This window comes from Carettochelys insculpta, chromosome 1, assembly GCF_033958435.1.
Source record: "Carettochelys insculpta isolate YL-2023 chromosome 1, ASM3395843v1, whole genome shotgun sequence".
NCBI lineage: Eukaryota > Metazoa > Chordata > Testudines > Carettochelyidae > Carettochelys > Carettochelys insculpta.
Genome location: NC_134137.1, coordinates 12,211,315 through 12,232,373, shown reverse-complemented (window position 1 = coordinate 12,232,373; position 21,059 = coordinate 12,211,315). Strand labels below are relative to the sequence as shown.

General features: G+C 57.0%; 1 protein-coding gene across 5 annotated transcripts in view; it reads right to left on the bottom strand.

Annotated features, from left to right (window-relative positions):
• STARD10 (StAR related lipid transfer domain containing 10) overlaps positions 1 to 20,530 on the bottom strand; it is a 51,807-nt gene extending 31,277 nt beyond the window's left edge. The window contains exons 1-2 of one of the 5 annotated variants that reach the window (XM_074980773.1): positions 19,966 to 20,530; positions 19,540 to 19,717 (exon numbers count right to left, since the gene is read on the bottom strand). In XM_074980773.1, coding sequence (XP_074836874.1) covers positions 19,540 to 19,628 — 89 coding nt within the window. In that variant the 5' untranslated portion in view covers positions 19,629 to 19,717; positions 19,966 to 20,530. Of the gene's footprint in view, positions 1 to 19,539 lie in introns of all 5 variants that reach the window. The other 4 variants (XM_074980782.1, XM_074980757.1, XM_074980765.1 and 1 more) reach the window with 4 other exon arrangements.
• Positions 20,531 to 21,059: the final 529 nt, after the last annotated feature.

The window sequence follows — 21,059 nt, the reverse complement described above, 5'->3', positions numbered from 1 at the left end:
TGTCCCCCCTCCACAGGTGGGAGGAAGGGCCGTCACTGGGCACCAGTCTAGCCCGGTCACTCGCCAGCTTTGGGAGGGTGGGAGAAGAGCTCCCAGCCTTCCAAGGCTACGGAAAGGGAATCTCAGTCCCTTGCCATCTGCTTTTCCTAGGGCGACCGAGGGTCATGCTGGCTGGCTGCGGCCCCTCTCCCCTGCGGCTCAGCTACTCCCCTGCCCGCAGGAGTGGGGGAAACTGGCGCTAGGTTGTAACAAACTCCGCCAAGGACTCCCCACACTCCCTCAGCAGCATTCACTGGTATCCCCATAATCACCACGGGCTGCATTGCTGCCCCCCAGCGAGGTGGGTCGGGCAGGGCAGCTGCCGGGGCAGAGTAACAGGAGGCATGAGGGGCCTCAGGGCTCCATAACGCCATTTAACAATTTGCTTTAATGGAGCAAGAGAAATGTGTGATGTCATTCTTATTTCAAAAGGGAGGGGTAATTTTATTATGAGTCATGAATAAGCCCGAATAGATTTTAAAGCATAAATAATGACATTCCATTAATATACCGGGGAGGGGGCTTACGACTGTGTTATCCCAGGGACCCACCTGTCGGCTGCAGGGAAACAAGTTTTCGCTCGCGGCTGTACAGCGCCTACTGCAGCGAGGCCGCTGTCCTAACTGCGCCTCGCTTGGTTGTAACCGGCGACAGGCGGACTCAAACCTGGGACCTCTGCAGTGCAGGGCAGGAGTCTCTACAGTCTGAGCTAAAAGCCAGCTGGCTCGCAGCTAAAGCTGTACAGATGTCTCGTCCTCTCCCTCTCCAAGTGGTCTGGGTGCCACTGGGCGAGACGGCGAACCACACCCAGTAGGTGTGTGGCTTACACGCTCACAAACAGCGCTCGGAGAGGTTGCTGTGTCAGTCTGAATCTTCAACAACAAACAACAAGTCCTGGGGCACCTCATAGACTCAACAGGTACCACAGGACTTGTTTCTGAACAGACAGCGCCAACCCCCCGGCCGAGCGTGCAGGCAGGTTCCTTCCCCCCGGCGAGGCAGGGACTAGCTTTGACAGAGCCCACCACACTGCCAGCCACGAGCTCGCTGACCCATTCCCATGGCAGATTTCTCGCAGACGCGCTCACTTGCATATCCCCACCCACCACAGGGGGCAGGGAGGTGCTCACAGTCACCATGACAACAAAAATATCATCCAGAGAGATTCTGAGATGGCGGGGGGGGAACCAACACCCATGTTACCCAAACCAGAGGCCAAGCAGCGCTAACTTTCTACAGGCAAGAGAGCCAACGGCCTCATCTTAATATCCAATCGATTGCGTCTTCCGGACAAAGCCGTTCAGCAGAGGTAGTGTCTCCCTGGAGGACCAGAGAAGCAGAGAGGGGGTCTGGGCAGCATTCGCAGGGCCAGGGGGCTGCAAATCAAGCACGGAGGGCAATCCCAATACTGCATCATGTCCTAGGTCTCAGCTAGCAGGGATGGAGTGGCCATGCACTGGGAGAGCTGGATTTGGAGTCATGGCGGGCAGGGGTCTTAGACTGCAACAGCAGAGGGGGGAAGTCTGCCTGAAGCAGTAGGGAACAGAGGAGGGAGGCGACTCTGCATGCACTGGAGCTTGGAGAGCAGCCAAATGAAATTCAGTAACAGGAATAGCACACGATCCCGCCACATGCTAGATACTGCTCTTACACAGCGAGGGAACAATTGCAGCTTGGGCACATTCCAACACAGGTAATTCCATCCTGACTCGACCTCGCAACCCGATGCGGGAGACTTCATCCCTGCCTGCTCAGAATTTGTTGTACCGTGTTGCTGGGCAAACTTACAAACCGCTACCAGCCCAGAAGCAGCTGCATTTCAGCATGGACGAAGCAGCCCCCGAAACCATATGTAGCTTGTATGAAATGCTTTAGGGCATCCCAAAGTCACCTCCCACGTGTTGCCAGTTTAACGCAACGTCGGGGCCCACATGGGAGAGGAGCGGTGTGGTATTGGGGGGACACCCCATGGCCTGAAAGACATGAGATTGAAGTGACAAACGGTGATGAACTAAGAAGGCTAAGCAGGGGAGGGGGCGGCTATTCTTCGAATCACTCTTCCCTGCGCAGATAGGGGCAGGCCTCTGAGTCTAGCCAGCCCCAGCAGGCTGGGGAGTGCTAACGTCAAGCCATGGCTGACAGAACAGTGACTGCAGCTCCTCTGAAGGCAAAAAGTCCATGTCCCCGGAAAACGTTGGGGCACATGGACACCACTATGCGGAAGTGGGGCCTGGATCCAGCACATGGCAAGTCCTGTCCCCCAGCAAGTGATAATCTAATAGCCCGGGCAGATGGGAGTGCTAAGCCCAGGTCAGGCCCCACAGCAGGGCAGAGCCAGGGATATAGCACAGATTGCCTGGCTTTGGGTCCAACCTGCTGCAGCACACTTCTTGGGGCTGCTGCAATAGGGATAAAAGGAGGATAGCCTCAAACTGGTAGCGACAGCCACTTCTGCCTTGCTCTTGCCCTATCCCGGTGCAAAGCAACAGCATCAAGAGGGGGGAAGGCAGCGTCCATCCCCTAGCCCACCGGAATTAGAGGAGAGCGGTAGGTTTCAGGCAGACAGGTATGTACAGGTGATGCCCGCTCCCACCCCGGTCCAGCAGGTATCCCACTGCACTAGCAGGCTCTGCAGGGCATCTGTTGGCACTGAAATAAACATGGAGCTCTGTTAGTGCTCCCACTCTGTGGGCAAGAGACTAGAGCAAAGATCGTAGCCTGAAACCTAGCCAGCACCACCCCGTGGCAGACACCTGGCACCCGGGGTTGGCCACTCATGGGCCTTTTCCATGGCCGGGCAGCATTACCCACTGTTTTACAGAGGGAGTAAAGAAGGACACTCAGAAAGGTTGCTGAGGCAGTTCAAGAGCTCGAGCTGCCAGACGTGGGGCAGGCACTTGGAGAAACCGAGGCAGGAAGCGGCCATCTGTCTTCACTTGGCAGCCGCTTGAGAACGAGCAGGCGCTGGGAGTCTGTCGATGGCTGATCAGCCCGACTCTGGAGCCGCAGGTCTGATCACAGAAGGGGCAGGTGCTGGTAGTCGGTGGAGGAGCGTGGGGCGGTATTTGCTGCTCTTTTCTGCTTCTCCTCCTGTCCTTGTCCGCACTGCGGCCGGACCTCTCAAATTGGGCCACACCCCTCACCGATTATCACTCCACTGGGGATGGCCTTGGGCAAGGCTCTCCCAAGAGGAGACACCGATGCTGCGTGCCTTTGGCACGTCCTTAGATCGCTTCCACTGGCCCCAATGCTCCTCTGTCCTTCCTTCCGCTTGGAAAACAACCTGTTTTGGGAGGCGCTGATCGGACCACCGAACCACGCGACCCGTCCAATGAAGCTGCTGGTGAATGATAACGTCCAAGAGCTCAGCCTTGCCCCAAGGAACGGAACCAGAGACATATAAGGCTGGAAGAGGTCTTCCAGTGCAGGCCCCCCCACCCCACGGTGAGGCAGATGGTAGGGAAATCAGAAGCCACCGTCACGGATACGGCCGAGAAACAGGGCACAGAGAGGCAAGTCCCAGAACACACCGTGAGTCAGCTCCAGGAGCGGGACTGGAACAGAGGTCGCCTGGCCTGGTGCAGTCCCTACGAGATCAGACTTGCCTCTGGCACGTGACCTCAGACGGGACAAACCAGCTGGGAAACTTGTTTGGTGAGAAACACGGCAAACCAGGCTGTGCACCGGTACCGCGTGCCCCCTGCTCCAGAACCAACCCAGACACCGCTGGAGGTGATGCGGCAGCATACCGAGGCACGAGGATGCAGCTGAGCGTTCCCAGCTCCCAACCCGCACGTTCACTCCCCCCAGAAGGCACTGAGACTGGGACTCTGGGCAGATGCACAGATCAAGGGGGTCCAGGAGGGTTCCCTGCTGAGCACTTGGGCAGCCAGGAGAGAGTCAAATTCCATCCAGCCGACAAGCAAAGTTCCCAGAGCAAGTGTTTATTGGTGGGGCACATCGGAACATGCCGCGACACAAAATTTTATTCCGCATGCAGCCGGTGACTGGGCTGGAGAGAAGACACGTGCATTGGTCGTGGATGACGAACAGAAATGGCCTGGAAAACTTCACCCTGCAGCAGAGCAGGTGGGAGGGACAGGGAGAGAACTGAGTCCTGGGAGCTTTCACAGGATGGGCCAGGGAGCCCGGGAACTCCACAGCAGCTGGCACAGGAAGAGCTGGGGGCCCCAGCACAGACAGCAGGAGGACATGGGCGGCAGCGGCTGGTGCTGGGAAGAGGTGATGCCGAACTGGAGGGCAGAGCAGGGGAACTGGTTGGAGACAGAGCCAGCTCTGGGGCAGAAGAGCGGGGGAGGGTGCCACAGCAGGGCAGAGGGAATGCAGGGAGATTTAAAGGCCGCTTCTTGGAAGGAGGCCTGACCTGCCAGGACCTGGATGCGATAGGGAGCAGGCCAGGGAGCCTGCAGGAAAGAGGGGCTCGTGCTTAGTCTTAATACACTTCATGGGCAGTTTTCTGCCTGCAGTTGACCCGAGCCCCAGGACGAGCCTGGGGAGGAACCCAAGCAATGGGGCAGTTCAGGTGAACGTCCGATGCGGGACTGTTCTGAAAGCAGACCCAGCCTCTTCCAGGATCACCTGCCCACAGGAGTGGTGCAAAGCCCATTACACCGAGCGTGCCTATTAATTACTCGTGTCACCATTGCACCCGCTAGCCACAGTCCACTGTGCCAGGTGCTGTACATGCACAGAACAGAGTTCCTGCCCCAAGCAGCTGCTGTCCGAGAGAGGCTGGACACAGACAAGCTGGAGTAGGGGGGGGGAAGCACAAGGAACTGTGGGGCACAATCATCAGGGTGGACGGTAGTCTTAGTACAACCCCTCCCTCACCACTGAGGAGCTATATCCTAGGCTGGAAAACAAAGCTATGGCGAACCCGCGCTGGCCCCGAGGGAAGGACAAGCCATTCGGCTGAGGATCTCGAAGTACCTCGTTATGTTTATTAGTTACCTGTATTGCAAGAGCCCCTGGAGACCACACTGACATCTGTGCTGGATGCCATATGCTCTGGCAGGCAGTCCCTGCCTCAAAGCATTTCCAAGCTCAGCAGGCAAGACAAAGGGTTGCGGGCAAACTGAGGCCAGGAGCGGGAAGGTGACTTGCCCAAGGCCCACGGAGAGTCAGTGGCAGAGCCAGGAAGAGCCCCTAGCTCTCCTGACTCCCAGGGCAGCGTTCTAGCCGCTAGCCCACGTTGCTTTCCATCGCCTCTGTCTAAGATTAATGCTGACAATTGGTAAACTGAGGCACAGGATGGCACAGCAGGTTGCCCACTCTCGCACCATGAATCTGTGGCAGAGCGGGATTAGCACTGGGGACGGCTGGCTCCCAGCCCACAGCTCTCACCACTAGGTAGCACTCCCTCCCCTCCACATGATGCACATTAGGCGCTGCAGTCCCGGTGCCACGGATTTGGCCCAAAGGGATAGGCTGACTCGAGTCACCTGCGCCTATGCCGACGTGTCACACGCTGGCCAAAACTGGCCCAACCGGAATGGTGATGACGGGTGAGTCAGCTGCCTCCAGCAAGCGAGGAGTCCGCCCCGGGATAGCTCCCCACCACCGGGGACCAGGCTGGCACTTTGATCCTCAGCAGCAGCTGGACCAGACACACCAGCCTTACGTCCCCTGTGGGAACGGCCCGGATGCGGGCTGGGCGCTGAAACATCAGCACCGCCAAGCACGGGGGCGGCACGTCCGGGAAGTCTCCTGGTCTCTCTGCATTCTGCAGCCTTGAATCAATATTGATTCTTACGCTGCAAGAGCAGGCGGGGAGCCAGGTGGCAGAGTGGAGCCAGCGAGGCAGGGCAGGGTCGTTACTAGAACGCAGAGTTACAGTCACGCTGGCCTTGCTGGACACCGCACGGCTCAGCTCAGATCTGCCGCAGTCACGCCTCCCACCTGGCCATCACCTGGACGACACACACACCCAGAGCGGAGAGCTGGCAGCTTGGGCGGTCCAAGCCTGCCTCAGGTACTCAGGTTGCCCGCGCTGTTGTGGCTTCCCCGCCATCCATGCCGGAGCCAGCAACATCAAAGCTACTGCTGGTACCTGGGCGCTGTAAGTGCTCCGGTCTCGGCTCTGATAGTCCCACCAACGGGTTGCACGTACGCAGCAGCGTCCCACGGAGCTTGCGTTGGGAACAGAGGAGAAGGGGTGGAAGGAGGAAACCAAGACACTGAGAAGAGACACCACCAGCCTGAGGTCACCCAGCAGCTGAACTGAGCACAGAGTCCAGGTCTCCCAGTCCCAGAGCAGTAGCGTAAACACCGAAGCATAACAGCCCCGGCCACCTGCGTCCAGAGTCCCAGGCTCTGTGCTCACAGATGCTTCACGAGCCTCATTTACGAGAGGGACTCGGGCTGGGAAAGGCAGATATCATGGTTAAGGCAAAGACCTGGGAGAGGAAACAGCTGTGTTCTATCCCCAGCTCCGTCACAGATTCTCTCAGAAAAGTCAGACAGACACTCTCTGCCTCAGTTTCCCCAGCTGTAAACGGGGGGCACCAAGAACAGGCATCTCACAGAGGGATAGAAAGTAGCTACCACATGAGATTCTCACACACGCATGCTAGTGCAGGGCAGAGTCACAGTGGTATTAATGACACCAGAGCACAGGCCCATCACTGCAATGTCGAGGCACCACTGAAATGTTCAGGTTCCCCTTCCCACGCTGCATCAGCAGGTCAGAACGCAGCGACCCAGCAGGGGTGTTCCAACGGAGCAAGCTCTTCATCGGCAGCTCAGTGAGCTCACAACTGGGGCAGGGAAGAGGACGCGCCGGTCTTGCTTTCCAACACCGGCAAGTCAAAGGAATCCGGCCCTGCCAAGCGAGGGCCGAAGGACCGATGCAGCAGTGAAACTATTTGTCCCTGCATTTGCCAATGTCTCCAGCACCCGTGACCTCGATGCACTTTGCAGACGCTGACGAATTAGCCTTCCCAGCAGTCCTTTGGAGGAGGGCTTCCATCTTACAGCTAGGGAAACTGAGGCACGGGGAGGATAAGTGACTTGCCCAGAGGCACGTAGCACCGGAGCAGCAAAGCCCAGGAACCCTCATTTGCTCTAGCCACTACACACATCCCTTCCTCCCAGGTCTGACGAGAGACCCCAGGAGTCCCAAGCCTCTGCTTTGACCCCCCGAGTGTGCTAGACCCTTAACAGCTGGACTTGGCCCAAGCCACAGTGGCTACCCAGCCGGTGGCCGATCACAGGCAGAGAGAGGAGCTGACGCCACCATTCTGGGAAGCATGCAAGAATTTCCCAACCACATGGGTCAAACATACCGCCAAGCCCCAAGGTTTGCCTGACTCCAGCAAGGCGCTCCCAAGCCTGTGTCTACTGTTGATGGATGCTGGATTGTAACAGCATCTCTGATGGCTCTTGGCGCACACAGGCCTGCTGGGAGCACTGCAAAGGAGCCGGTGAGCTTTCCTGGAGCCACGTTTCCTGCGAGTTCAGGAGTATGGGTCCTTGTGCGCATTGCCGTGGAGCAGGGAGGCACCAATGGCTTTGGCTGGTGGAGGGGTGGTTTGGGCGACTGAAGACAGATCAGGGTCTGTCTCTTGTTGCCTAAAAAGATCCAGTTCGTTAAAGAACAGGCGTGGCTAGTCCCCCCGCAAAGGTTGGCAAACTCATCTGCCCACTTCTTCATGATGAAGCAGCCAGGTACCATCAGATCTGCTGGGGGCTCACCAGTGGCCTTGGGCATGGACCGGGGCCTTTCAACAAACCAAATGCCAAACCCACCCGATCAGAGCAAAGACACAGGAAGCCCAGCTCTGACCGTAACCAGCACTGGCTGCTTCAGAACAAGCTGCCAGAAACTCCCCAGTGACCCATTTGGGAACAACCTGTTCCTCGAGGAAGTTTCTTCCTGACAGCGAGAGGCTGGTGCCCTGAAGCATGGAAGTGACCATCCCCAGTGTTAATGTTTTCAGCCTCTTGTGTAACTCTAGATTAAGCCACCGAAGCCTCTAGTCCTCCCCCACCACCAAGAGATGGGGCAGGCTGAAAGTTTAACAAAGACGTTTCGTCCTCCAAGTGTTTCTCATGCATCTGAGTTGGAGACAAAGGGTTTTACACAGTGGGAGTGAGATGATCAGCTTTCCCCTGCAGGGTGGCACCGAAGTTATAAATCTGCTGGCTTCCCCGCCAGACACAGACTGAGGAAGAAACAGATTAGACGAGACCTGAATTTCTAATGTAAAAAAAAACAATCAGGAAAATGGCTTTTAAGAGAGACATCAAGTTCTCTCTAATCATCCTAAAGGAACAGTTTCCCTTTTCCAGACAGGGACCCATTCTGACAAATCAGGAAGACTTGGTGACACAGGGCAATTTGAAAACAGGGGATTGGGTCCGCCCTCCCTCCCACCCTCGGCCTCAGGCCCCCACCTCACCTGAGCTGGTTGCTGCTCCTCAGGTAGGCACATCTCTGCCCTGCAGCTGAAATGGTTCTCAGTGTAATTGATCGGCTTAACTGCCTGATGGCTGTTAATCCAAATAAATTGAGAACCACTTCAGGAGTGTGAATGGCTTCTTAAGAGCCACCTGTGGAGCTGCCCAGCCCAGCCTGGGACCCTTCTGAAAGGTAAACTTGGATCAGGATTAGGTCCTGACCCATAGGTTGGGAAACCCTGTCCTAAAGCAATAGGAAGGAGAGAGAGAGAGAGAAAATCTCCCCTACCACCCTCGACAGTCCCGTTTGCTGGTCACCTTTGTGCTGCTAGTCTTGGATGGCCTGACAGGCTCTGTTACCCCATGGACTTCACTCCAGGTTTCCACCCCAGCCCTCGCTGAGCACAGAGATGTACGTGCCCGTGCCTCTGCTTTCCCAGAGAGCACCAGAGGAGACGTACACGGTGGAGCGGGGCCGGTGGTTGCAGCCTGTCGTGAATGAATGCCTGTCAAGGGTTAACCCTTTCAGAGGGCTCTCAGCTGGACGGCAGAACCTGCCAGCTGGCAAACCCAGACACAGTAGGTCAATGTCACCCAGCCTGGAAAGATCCAGCCATGGAGTGCACGCCAGCTGGCCTAGAGATGGTTACCTGCCCCCGGCTGCCCCAGCCTGGCCAGGGAGATCAGGGCAGCACAGGGGCTTGTGCTGGCTGCGGACTACCTCGATTCCATTCTCCTTCTTCCTCCATGCACTCGTGGGTACTGCAGGGGAAGGAGCAGGCTCCAAGCCAGGCCAGGCCTAGGCTGGGAGGGACAGAGGAGAGCCCGCTCGAGCCAGAGGCAGAGCAAGCCCATCCCTAGCCAGGACCTGCTCCGCCATTCAGAACTGCAAAACCAGCAGGTGAATTGACACTGGCACAGAAACAGGCTTTCTGTGGGTTCAGCCTTTGGGGGCTGGCACCACAGTGGAGGCGCTGCCATAGGACAAAGAAGAACCTCCCAAGAAGGCCAGGGCTCACTGGATAAGAATCCAAGGGGAAGCAGGGGTGCGAGTCAGGAAACCTGGGTTCAAATCCCACCTGTGCCTCAGACTCCCTTGGGCAAGTCATTTATTCTGTGCCTCAGTTTCCCCATCTGTACAATGGGGCAAAAGCACCTCCCTGCAAACGCCTTGGAGAGCTCCTTAGTACGTCTGCGGTCACGGAGCCAGCTCTGGCTCAGCTCCTCACCCTGCCCAACGCTCACTCTGCTGTGGGCTTGATCAGCCATGGACTCGAGACACTGCTGCCAGGACAGCAACAGAGCAACCACCTCCACCAGGACACGGGAAGCTGGCTTGGCTGAAGCCTGGCAAGCCCCCATCAGGCCCAACAAGTGCCAGATGGTCAGAGTATGGGACCACCAAAAAGTCGTATTGTGCTCGGAGCTGTACAGAGAATGGAAACGTGGCCCCTGCCTCACAGTGCTAGGCCCAGTCCAGCTGTGGGGTTTTCACCCCTCTTCCGTTCCTATTCCCCAGCAGGCACTCAGCCTTTCCCCACGCCTGCCTGCACCCTCCCACACACCTGCCCTTCCGGGAACCCGCCCAGCCCCCTCAAGCAGAGGGTGGCTTTCTAGACCCCTGCAAGAGACAAGCACAGGGCTGCCCAGCCCCTCAGTGCAAACACCACTCCCAGACTCCCACTGCCCTCAAGCTTTGTCCAGTGTTAGCTCAGCTCCTCCCAAACACACTAGGGATGGCTCTCTCGTGTGCCCAGCTTCTCTGGCTCCCCTCCCGATCCGTTTGGCCCACCGGTCCGCATCCCTCCTGGGAACGGGCAGCAGAGTTCAGCTATTTGAACTCCCCAGTCGCTCAGCCAGCGGGTAAATTATTAACCAGGAGATGCCGTTCGTATGTTCAAAGCGTGTCATTTGAGCCCAAGTCAGCACAGCCTATTGTACCACTTCGGGCCGTTTTCCTGCCGGGTGGCTAATCATGACATGGACTCATGCTCCATGACGCAGCCGAGAACCGGCAGCGTTCGTCTGCCCTCCTCCCATTCACCCTCCTCCTCTGCTGCTGGGAGAAACAGAATCACAGACTCACAGGGCTAGAAGGGACCTCTGGAGGTCATTGAGTCCAGCCCCCTGCTTCAAGCAGGGTCAACCCCCACTAAGTCATCCCAGCCAGGACCTTGTCCAGCCGGGACTTAAAAACCTCAAGGGATGGAGAATCCACCACCTCTCTAGGCAACGCGTTCCAGTGCTTCACCACCCGCCTGGGGAAGTAGTTTTTCCTAATATCTAACCTGCACCTCACCCTCTTCAACTTCAGCCCATTGCTCCTTGTTCTACCATCTGACACCACTGAGAACAGTTTCTCACCCTCCTTTTCAGAGCCCCCCTTCAGGAAGTTGAAGGCTGCTATTAAATCACCCCTCAGTCTTCTCTTCTGTAAACTAAACAAGCCCAAATCCCTCAGCCTCTCCTCACAGGTCTTGTGCTCCAGCCCCTTAATCATTTTTGTTGCCCTTCGCTGAACCCGCTCCAGCAAATCCACATCCTTCTTATACTGGGGGGCCCAAAACTGGACACAGTATTCCAGATGTGGCCTCACCAGTGCCGAATAAAGAGGAATAACTGCTTCTCTAGATCTGCTCGAAATGCTCCTCCTAATGCAGCCTAGTATGCCGTTAGCCTTCTTGGCTACAAGGGCGCACTGTTTACTCATATCCAGCCTGCACGGGGCCGCATTCACCTCAGCCCCTTGGATTTACGCAGCAGCCGGCTCTATCCACTGCTGATCTGTAACGACAGCTGGCAGGCAGCCTCCAGCACCCACACCCCAGGGAGCAGAACGCCCTGCCGGCATTGCACGAGGTGGCTTTGACCCAGGAACCCAAGTCAATTCAATGAAAGCTTCTGCCGAGCCCCCTAAACCGGCACGTGGCAGCACATTGGCGCTAGACAACAGGCCCAGGGTGGGAAATCACCGCACACAGACCGTTGCAGGGACTGTCCAATAGACAGGCCAAGTCCACTAAACCAGAGAGGGATTTACCAGTGGCGCCCGTAACATCGTAGCCCACCCTGACCAAGGGGTCACCTAGAGGCTTCCTGGCCAAGCCCAGATCAGTTAGAGTTCACAGGCCAGCACAGAGGCCTGGCACTGCTGCACTTTCAGAGAAGGGGTCGGTCACTGAGCATGGGTGTCCCCAGGCCCGGCCCCGCATCCTCAGTCAGCTCTGACTCTCATTCACAGGTGGAACAGAAGGTTATCAGGCGACAGGGACACAGCGTAGAACAGACTTGTCAGCACAGAAACCAGAAGCCGTCAGTACAATCCACCTTGGGGAGAGGGGCCCAGAGGGGGTCCCCAGGCCAGGCCCTGGTTCTCCTTCTGCCCTCTCCAGCCAGACCAGACTGCCCCACTCAACAGCCCAGTTCCAATTCACACCAGCAAGGCCCCTCCTGTGTCCTGTTTCCCTGAAGAGGAAAAGTGTCACCTGGTTGCCTAGGTGATAAAGGTCATGGAGGACCACTGCCTACATGTGAGAAGTCATGGCATGAAACTCCCCTCACCACTACGCACTGATGCTGTGCCTGGGGACACTGAGGCACCCACCTCCATTTGCTACAGGACAGCAGGACACACACAACCTAACCAGGGGAATAAAATCCTCACGCACACCCCTTGGTCACAGGGTCACCCATGCGTGCCTCAGAGACACCCATAAAACCACACCCAGCAGCAAGCACGAGAGCGGTGAAAGCCCAGGAATGCAGCTCCGTCAACTTGCACACAAGGCCCGTGGCAGCCATGGCCTCACCGGGTACTTATACGGCTCCCACCTGCAGCACCCTCGTGACGGACAGTCTCCGTTCTGGCAAGAGCCCCACTTACTGGGACAAGAGCCACACCCGGTCACTGCTCTTAGACCAAGCTAAGTGGAGCCCATCAGGACGGCATTTCCGGAGAAAGGCAGCAGCTCTGATTCCAGGCCACTCGAGTGCAGGCGAGACCAGACCAGGCCCGCCACGGCACCAAACGCCTAGAACCCCTCGCTCACAAGTTTGTGTCTAAGCACGGGCCTGGGTTTGCCAATCCAGGCTCAGGGCCAGAGGCAAATGGCTCCTGGGGAGCCAAGCAGGAGCTGCCCAGGAGCAGGGTTCCCTCTAATTTTTCCCATGTGGGGAGAATAAGTTTTGTTGCACACCAAGGTATGCGCATCACTAACAGAAACAGGCTGCCGGCTGTGGGCACGCTGCTAATCAGATGGGGAGCACTGGAATCTCTCCTGGGCGGCCGCCCAACCGCTCAGCTTACAGGGAACTCTGGTGTCCAGTAACAGGACCAGAGGCCTCCCACTCTACTTCCCTATAGGATGTCTGGGCACAGGTATCCACCGCTCAGCGGATCTTAGTGCCAATGAAACACGCTCTGCAGTTTCTATTGAGCTACAACAAAGAGGAAGCAGGGTTGTATGGTTAAGGCACTGAGCTGTGACTCAGGAGACCTCAGGCTCCCACAGACAGTGCGGTCAGTCAGTCAGTCCATCGCTCTGTGCCTCAGCTTCCCCTCTGCCCGAGAGCGGGGACAGAAGTCTTCCTGCCCTGCTGTTGCCTGGTCTAGTTAAGCTGTCAGCTCTCTCGGGCAGGGACTAGCCGTCACCACGTGCGTCTGTACAGTGCTCTGCACTATGGGGCTGTGATCTCAGCGGGGCCTCTAAGTTCCCCGGTAATACAAACTGTCTGAAAACCTCCAGTCCCAGGGATTCTGAAAGCCTGGTGCAGAGCTCACCTACCCTCCAGTCAGACAGGTTTTCCTAATACCCCACCTACAGCTCCTCTGCTGTACACAGAGCCCAACTGTTTGTCCTGCCTTTAGGGGACACAGAACAATTGATCAGCTCTGTTGATCACACACCTTTCTGCATTTGAGGACGGTTACCAGCTTCCCCACTCAGCCTTCTTTTCTTGAGACTAAACAGACCCCATCTCCCACGTCACTCCTCACAGCTCAGCTTTCCTAACTTTCAGTCCCTTTTGTGGCTCTCCTCTGGACTCTCTCCAGTTTGCCCACATCTTTCCCAAAGCACAATGCCCAGAACCACTGGTGAAGGCCCAGGGTACAATTACTTCCTGGCGGGTCTTACATAGGATGCTCCTGTTAATGCAGCCCAGCATAGTAGCCCTTTTAGCAGCCGTATCCCATTGTTAGCAGGCATTCAACCCACGAACCTCTGCAACCCCACAGATCCTTTGCAGCAGTATTGCTGCTCAGCCGGTTCCCCACCCCACCCCTTCCTGCTGGCAGCACATAATTGTGCATTTCATTTTTCCCTTCTTCTTTGAGGGACTTTGCCCTATAAATTTAATCTGGTTGAATTCAGATGTCTTCTGATTTGTCAAGGTCAATTTGGATCCTAATTCTCTCCTCCAAAGTGCTTACAATACCTCCCCAGCTGGTGTCAACCACCAGTTTCATTAGTATCCTTGTTACCAGGTCATTAATGAAAATACTGAGGGGGTACTGGCAGCATTCCCATTAATCCTTTCCCACCCACATGCAGAATAAATTTTATGTGCACCGAGGCATGTGTGAATGTGCATCACCAGTAGAAACAAAAACCCTAGCGGTGGGTGCTCTGCTCGTCAGCTGGGTGACATTTGAATCCCTCTGAGTAGCTGCACAAGCACATAACTTACAGGGGACGCAGCACTAAAACAAATGACTGACCCCCCTCCCCTCCCGGCACCAGATACATTCTCCCGGCTTGAGACGGAACCACTGGTCACTACTCTCTGAGCAGGTTTTTTCAGCCAGTTGTGAACCCACCCGACAGTAACTTCATCTGGCCCACACGTCCCTAGTTTGCCTAGGTCACGCGGGACTGTGTCAAAAGCCTTGCTAAAAATCAAGCTCTTGTGCATCTACTGCTTCCTTCCCTCCTTTGACAGGGTGACTGGCCTAGGGATTTACAGCCAAAGTGCTATCCGTTGCCTGAATCAGAGCTCTCGTACTCTTGGGCCAAGCACAGCGGACGCTCATCCCCCTTTGATGTCTCCGGGGCAGGACACGGATCAGCTGTTTTCACTGTTACAGCCCCTGGGGCGTACTCAGCCAGACATTCCAGCCAAGGCTCTGCCAGACAGAATTTCAAGCAACGCTGTACGATAGCACAGCCTCAGTCAGCCTGGGAACCAGAGAGCCACAGGGCCCCCAAGTCCTGCAGCTTCAATGGCAAATCCCCTTAACAACACAGGACTGCCCCACCACTGTGGTACCTGAGCAGGCCAGTCTGTGGGGCTAGAGGGATTCCCAAAGCACCCTGCAAAGGCCAGAGGTGGAGGTGTGCTTACAAAACAGGGAGGCACAACCCCAGCAGGCCAGCCTTGCTAGTTTGCTTGTGGTAGCAAGGAGACGGAGCTGCAGAGCTCCAGGATGTGCAGCGCCTGACGCAGCACGCACTAAGCCTCGGGGCAGCAAACACAGCAAGCTCTGCACTCTCCCTTCTGCGTGGTCCCAGATGGGGGCCCCACAGAAAGTCAGTAAGAGGAGAGCGGAAGCCTGCGAGACCATCCCTAGCCCTGCTGCATAAGTGATTTGCAAGTACCGTGTGTGCACAGGAGAGGGCCAGGGAGAGAAGGGGCCCTAACCCGTGGAGACGTGGGACACCAGTCCGCACACAGATCTATTTTCCCTTCCTTGGCCCAAGCAGGTACCTGCCCGAGCCGTCCAGTCAGCCCCAAGCCTGCTCACAGCTGCTCCTTCCCTTGGTTTGTTCTGCCTCCGCAGACATGCTCTGCTCCCGGCATGCTGCCAAGGACAGGCCAGAGCGTTCAAGTTTGTGCCTCAGTGCTGGAAGCGGCTGCTTGGCAGGCTCAGGCCTAACCACGGCAATCCCTGTGCTTCCGAGCAAAACCCGCTCCTAGCAAGAGGGCAGGTAAAACAGACCCGCTGGCAGTAAAGCGCTCGGAGTTTGAGAGAGCAACCGCAGTCCCAGAGGCGAGCCAGACGGTTCCCCCATCCCGAAGGGTGTGGACTAGTGGCTGGAACACAGGGTCCCTGCAGGATACACCCAACCGGAGAGTGACTCTCACCAGGGCACAAACAACGAGAAGTCCTGTGGCACCTTAGAGCCTAACAGATATTTTGGAGCATCAGCTTTGGTGGGCAAAGACGCCCTTCGTCCGCTGCCCACAAAAGCTTAATGCTCCGATAAACCTGTTAGTCTCTAAGGTGCCACAGGACTTCTCGTTGTGTTTGCGGATACAGACTAACACGGCTCCCCCTCCGGTACTTGTCACCAGGGCACATCACTCAATGACTTTCCGTTTCTGAGTGCCCAACACAAGACCCCAGGGGTCAGCTCCAGAGAAGCTGAAGACTCCCTCTCCTAACCCACCACCACCACCCCCCAGGGGAGTTGTGGGTAGCTCTGAATAGCCAGGCCTAGGGCATCTCAGGTCAGAGGGTGGAGGGGCAGGGGGCAGCACTGAAAGATGCCTGCCTTCAGCCCCACTCCTTCTGGGGCGAGCCCTGGGCCCCCCTCCCACCTTGCTCCAGGGCCCGTGGTGGCTGTCAGAGCCGCTGATCTGGTCAGGCACCTAAAAAATCAGTGGTCACCATGGAAAGCTGCAGCTGTATTCTCGCTGTGCCTGTCAACCCACTGCTGAGAATCTGCTTCCCTCCCCCGCAAGGCTGAGGGGCCGGGGGGTTGATTTGTGCAGCAGCTGGCAGGGAAACACTAAGTGCTGTTACAGGACAGCACCGCTCAGCAGGCGCATTACAGACCTTTTGCCTTCTCCTGAAGCATCAGAGATCCTGCCCATTGAGGGACACGGCTATTTTTCCCCGTATGCACGCATGCACCAGGAGAGCTGAGAGAGAGTTTTCCTGGATTTCCAGGCAGTCAAGATCATTGTGATGCAATTAACAATGGGCATATAGACCGGGGTGAGGTAACTGGGGGGCAAGCCCCCTTGGGGGGGTGGGCGGGGCAAGATATGTCATAGAAGGGGTGCAGTACAATTGACTGCTACTTGCCAGGCTCACCCATCTCATTACAAATGTGAAAGCCATCACTGTTTTTAGGTCAGTGTGTTCTCATTTACATACTGATTAATGAAGTTTTGCCTTATTTTCTTACACATGCCAAAAGATTGCGCGGGGGGGGGGGGGGGAGTTCCCCCATATGAACATAACCGAAATTTCTATTGGTTTGGATTACATCAGAAAGGTGGGGGGGGGGCTGCTAAGTGCAGGACGACAAGTGGGCCCCGATGTCAGAAGTTTGCTCACCCCCGATCTAGACACAGATCAGGGAGTTTCAGCCGGTCACTCCTGCCCCAAGCCCACATACTTCTGAATGCTGGGTGGGTGCGATGTATTATTTTGACAGCCCAAACTGGCTGCAGCCTTCAATTTGCCCATGCTGAATTTTCCAAGTTCAATTCACCCAGTCAAAAACTGGCAAGTGGGAAGCTCTCTGCTTGGTATAGCAGCCAAAGCCATTAATTCCTGCAAAAAATGAGCTTTTGTTTAAACAAACATATATTCCATTTCTAGGCCTTACCAGTGAGGGGGGCAGCCAGGGGAGAAATGCCCATGTGTGCAATATACAACACAGCCTTCCTGGGTCTGCCTGCAGGCAGCTCCAGGGCCTCGGAGGCTGATCACAGTTTGTCAAGCAACAGCCATGTGAAACTAGGGACACTCAGAACTTGAAAGGCAGCAGAGAAATGGTCAGGAAAATCAGGTGCATTTGCGGAACATGCTGAGCTGAGGCCAGCATGGGAGTTGACCAAGGAGGACGAGTGAAGGGGAGGAGATGAGCGAGAGAGATTGCTCCTTCCTTGCCCTGGATCAGGGAAGTCAGAAGATTCAAAAAGGACAGACAGAAAGTAAAAAAGGTGATGAAGAGTCATCTCATCTCAATTGCCTATTGGTGGAGGCAGACGGAGAGGGAACCCAGCTACCACGGAAGCAGACATCCCAGGATCATCCTCCTTCCCAAAAGCAGCTTTCCTTATCCAGGAGCTGCCTCTGGAGGTTGATAGCTGAAGCTCACCCCCACCTCACCTGCACCCAGCGGTTAGGGGACTGCCAAGTTTTTTTCAAGCCCTGAGTCGCACAACAGATACAGCACAGGCAGCGTTAATGTAGACAGCACCCACAGCCCTGGCCAAGAAGCTCAGCCCGTGACCCTTTCGATCTACTGCCACTGGGCCGAGTTTGCACACAGAAGAGCCAGCTAGCGCAAGCTGGGAGGATGGTTCTGCAGGAGGGACACGGGTCTGTTTCTGAACGGAGACCCACAAATGCACGTCACATCGGGGACGCCAGAACAGCCTTGCAACAGCAGGGGCTTTTAGAGACGCTGCTGATACATGGGGTGAGCGGGGCTGGCAAGCTCAGGGGCCTGTTCTCAGCTCCCTGAGCCAGCCAGTCCCACAATCTCTTGCTCTGATCCAGATTGGGCCCTTTGGGTGCACGCGCAACTCAGGAGATTACAACCGAGACCCAGAGTCCTGCTCTCATCTAGACAAACGCTTCTATCGCTTGGTGTCCGAGCACCCAGGAAACTCCCGGTCGTAACCGACCCAGGACTATTGCACATAAGCCTCCTTGTGTGCACACTTCCCAGACCCAGCCATGCTGACTTCCCTAAAAATGCTCACAAGACTCAGGAGATAGACTTACTTGTGGGGCAAGGTGTGCTCCTGGTGCCACAACAAGATCCCAGCCTGCTCTGGTTCCCCAAAAGGGACCAGCCTGTCCCATCCTCCCACCCACGCTGCCTTCTACCCACCCACACCCAGCAGAGCCTCGGCAGCTGATCTCATAAGGATCCAAGACAAATCCAGCCACTCAGCCTCTCGCAGGCTGAGAGGGGAGGGGCACAGACGGCATGCGGCAGCAGCGGAGATGGAAAGGCATAATGCATTCATGGATACGGGCCGGGGTGACCCAAAAGCAGCGCCTGCAAATAAGAGCAAAGTCCACATCCAGTCTAGCCAGAGGCACCTACAAGAAAAAGGAAGTCACGTCTGCAAGTTCTCAGACAGGAGGCTGCGACTGCACACTGCTCTGGAGTAAGGTTACTGCTGCTTGGGAGCAGGGGACAGGGACCCGCTCCCTGCAATCCGAGAGACCCTGTCTCTGCTGCATGCGACACTCCATTGCATCTCACTCCACAAGTGGAAACAGGCCTCAGAAGGGGAGGTCTGGCTCCTTGGCCAGGCAATTTTGCTGATCCCCACTTTCTGCCAAGCAGAGACCTCCCAGCTCACGGAGAAAATCCCATCTTGGAGGTTCAGGCTTGGGGAAGGTGAGCTGGTGAGCCAGCTGTCGCCAATAACACGGGAGCAGGGTGGGGAGATACTGACAGAAGACAGTTGGTAGGTGGGCAGATCAACATCATGTTTTACAGGCCCGGAGAGGTACCTTTGGGCTTTTCTGGCCACCTTGACCAAGGAAGTGAAGCCCACACAAAACTCAGAGGCAACATTTCGAATGGCTACAACATACTGCATTAGGCATTAACCTGTGGAACTCATCGCTCCTAGCTATTGAGAGCAAGAGCTCAGCAAGAACAGGGTTAGATAACAGAAGGCCCGAGGATGCTGGCTAAACCAGAAGAGTTGTAATTGCTCCAGGTACAAAGCCTGGTGGGGTTGGGGGGGGGGTGCAAATTAGGAAGAAATCTCTCCTCACGCACCCATGCGGTTCAGTGTATCGCAGTCAGTGTTTAATGGGGATTTCATGCCAGCATCCTGCCACTGGCAAATAGGGCGCTAGGCCAGAGAATCCATCCATTCCGCTAACGTAGGACAAGAGGCCCCTCGGCAGATCATCAATCTGATCAGGAGTGCCAAGCCTGGAGACTCCCACCCCACCCCACATTCCCACCAGCACCCCGATCTTGCAGCTAGACAGGGAAGAAATGCAGAAGCAGCAAACGCACTAAGAGTCAGTGGCATCCCACTTCAGCAGCGGTTTGCCAACATCCTGGTCAAGTCCCTTATCTCCTAAACACCCTGAACGGCCGACCCAGGGCACACGCTCCACCGTCCCACGAACCCCAGCCCGCGTCTTACCTTGATTTTATGCAGGGCTCTCTCCACCTCCAAGATCTGGATCCACACCACGATTCCCGCTTTGTTATAAGTTTGACTCCAGCCCTCATCCGAGTTGCATTCCGTCCGGAAATTACCAAAATCCCGATCGTCGGGGATCTGGACGCTGTCCCGGGTGGACATGGCCTTGGAAGGGACCCTGACAAATTCTAATGTTAAGTTTCCTTTTTTTTAAAAAAAAAAAAAAAAAAAGCCCAACAGCCAATGGAGGCTTTTGCTGGTGCTGGTCTCTCCCCTCTCCAGAAACAATGGGACCCCCCTGCTCTGTGGTTGCCCCAAGTAAGAAAATAGGAAAGCAGCCTGGGTTTGTTTTGAAAGGCTCAGCACAGGCAGGGGAGAGCAGCTCTTAGAGGCAAGTCCTCTGCAGGGAGGGCCGAGCGGTCTTACCAGGATCCCTGGAGCAGAGGGCGGGCCAGCTGGCTGCCCTGCAAACCCAAACAGCGAGGTAATATCGATCTCTCGGCCAGGCCGGAGGGAGCCCCAGGAAGCTGCGCCCGGAGGTGGCTGTAGCCGCTTCTCCGCCCAGGGCCAGGTTGCGCGGCGCGGCGCGGCGCGGCGCAGCCTCAAAGCCGGCGCAGGTGTGTCAGCGGCCCCGGGTGCCCAGGTGGGTCAGCACCAGAGCAGGTGCGTGTGCGCAGCCAGGCGGCCGGGGCGCGCTGCTTCCTCCTCCGCGGAGCCGCCTCTCCCGGCCATGCACCCTTCCTCCCCGGCGAGGGTCGCACCTGCGCCCAGCCCCGGCCCCGAGAAGTTGGGCCCCTGGAAAGCCGCCGCCGCTGCTGCCGCCAGGGCCTCGTTGCAGGAGGCGGGGAGCGGAGCCGCAGGTCCCTGGTGCGCAGCAGCCGCGCGGCTCTCGGGGGAGCGGTGCAGGGCCCCCCCTCCCAGCCGGCGCTGCAGCTGCAGCTGCCCCGCCTCGGGCTGCGCGGGGGCGTCGCTCCGCGAGGTGCAAATGACAAGCCGAGCCCGAGCCCAGACACCTCCCAGGGCGCTGCCGGGGGGATCCCGCCGGGTCCTAGCGCCCCTTCTCGCCAGGGCTGGGGGGCGGGGGCAGGACAGTGTCCCGCCGCCGGCCCTGGATCGCGTCCGGGAAGGCAGGTTGCCGGGCACGGCGCAGCGTGGCGCCCCCTGCCTGGCCTTGGCCGAGCTGCTCAGCCAAGCCTGAGCTGGGCTGGGGGCGCCTGAGGGCGAAATGCATCGTCAGAAGAGCTGGTCTCGGCCTCCTGGCCGCCCGTGGGGAGGAATCCAGGCCGTTCACCCCCCGCCCATTAAGGCTGCTAATACTCAGCTGTCCCAGCTGCTCTGGCGTGTGAACGCGCCTGACCCTCTTTAACTTACCCCTCGCCGCGCTGGGATGAGCTGGAGGGAGGGTGCAAGCACCGCAGCCGCCTGCTGGAGGGAAATGCGACGGCTCAGCTGTGTGTCATAGGTGCCATACTGCCAGCCCCAATGGGGAGTCGCCTTTCAAGCAAAAGAATCTGAGCTCT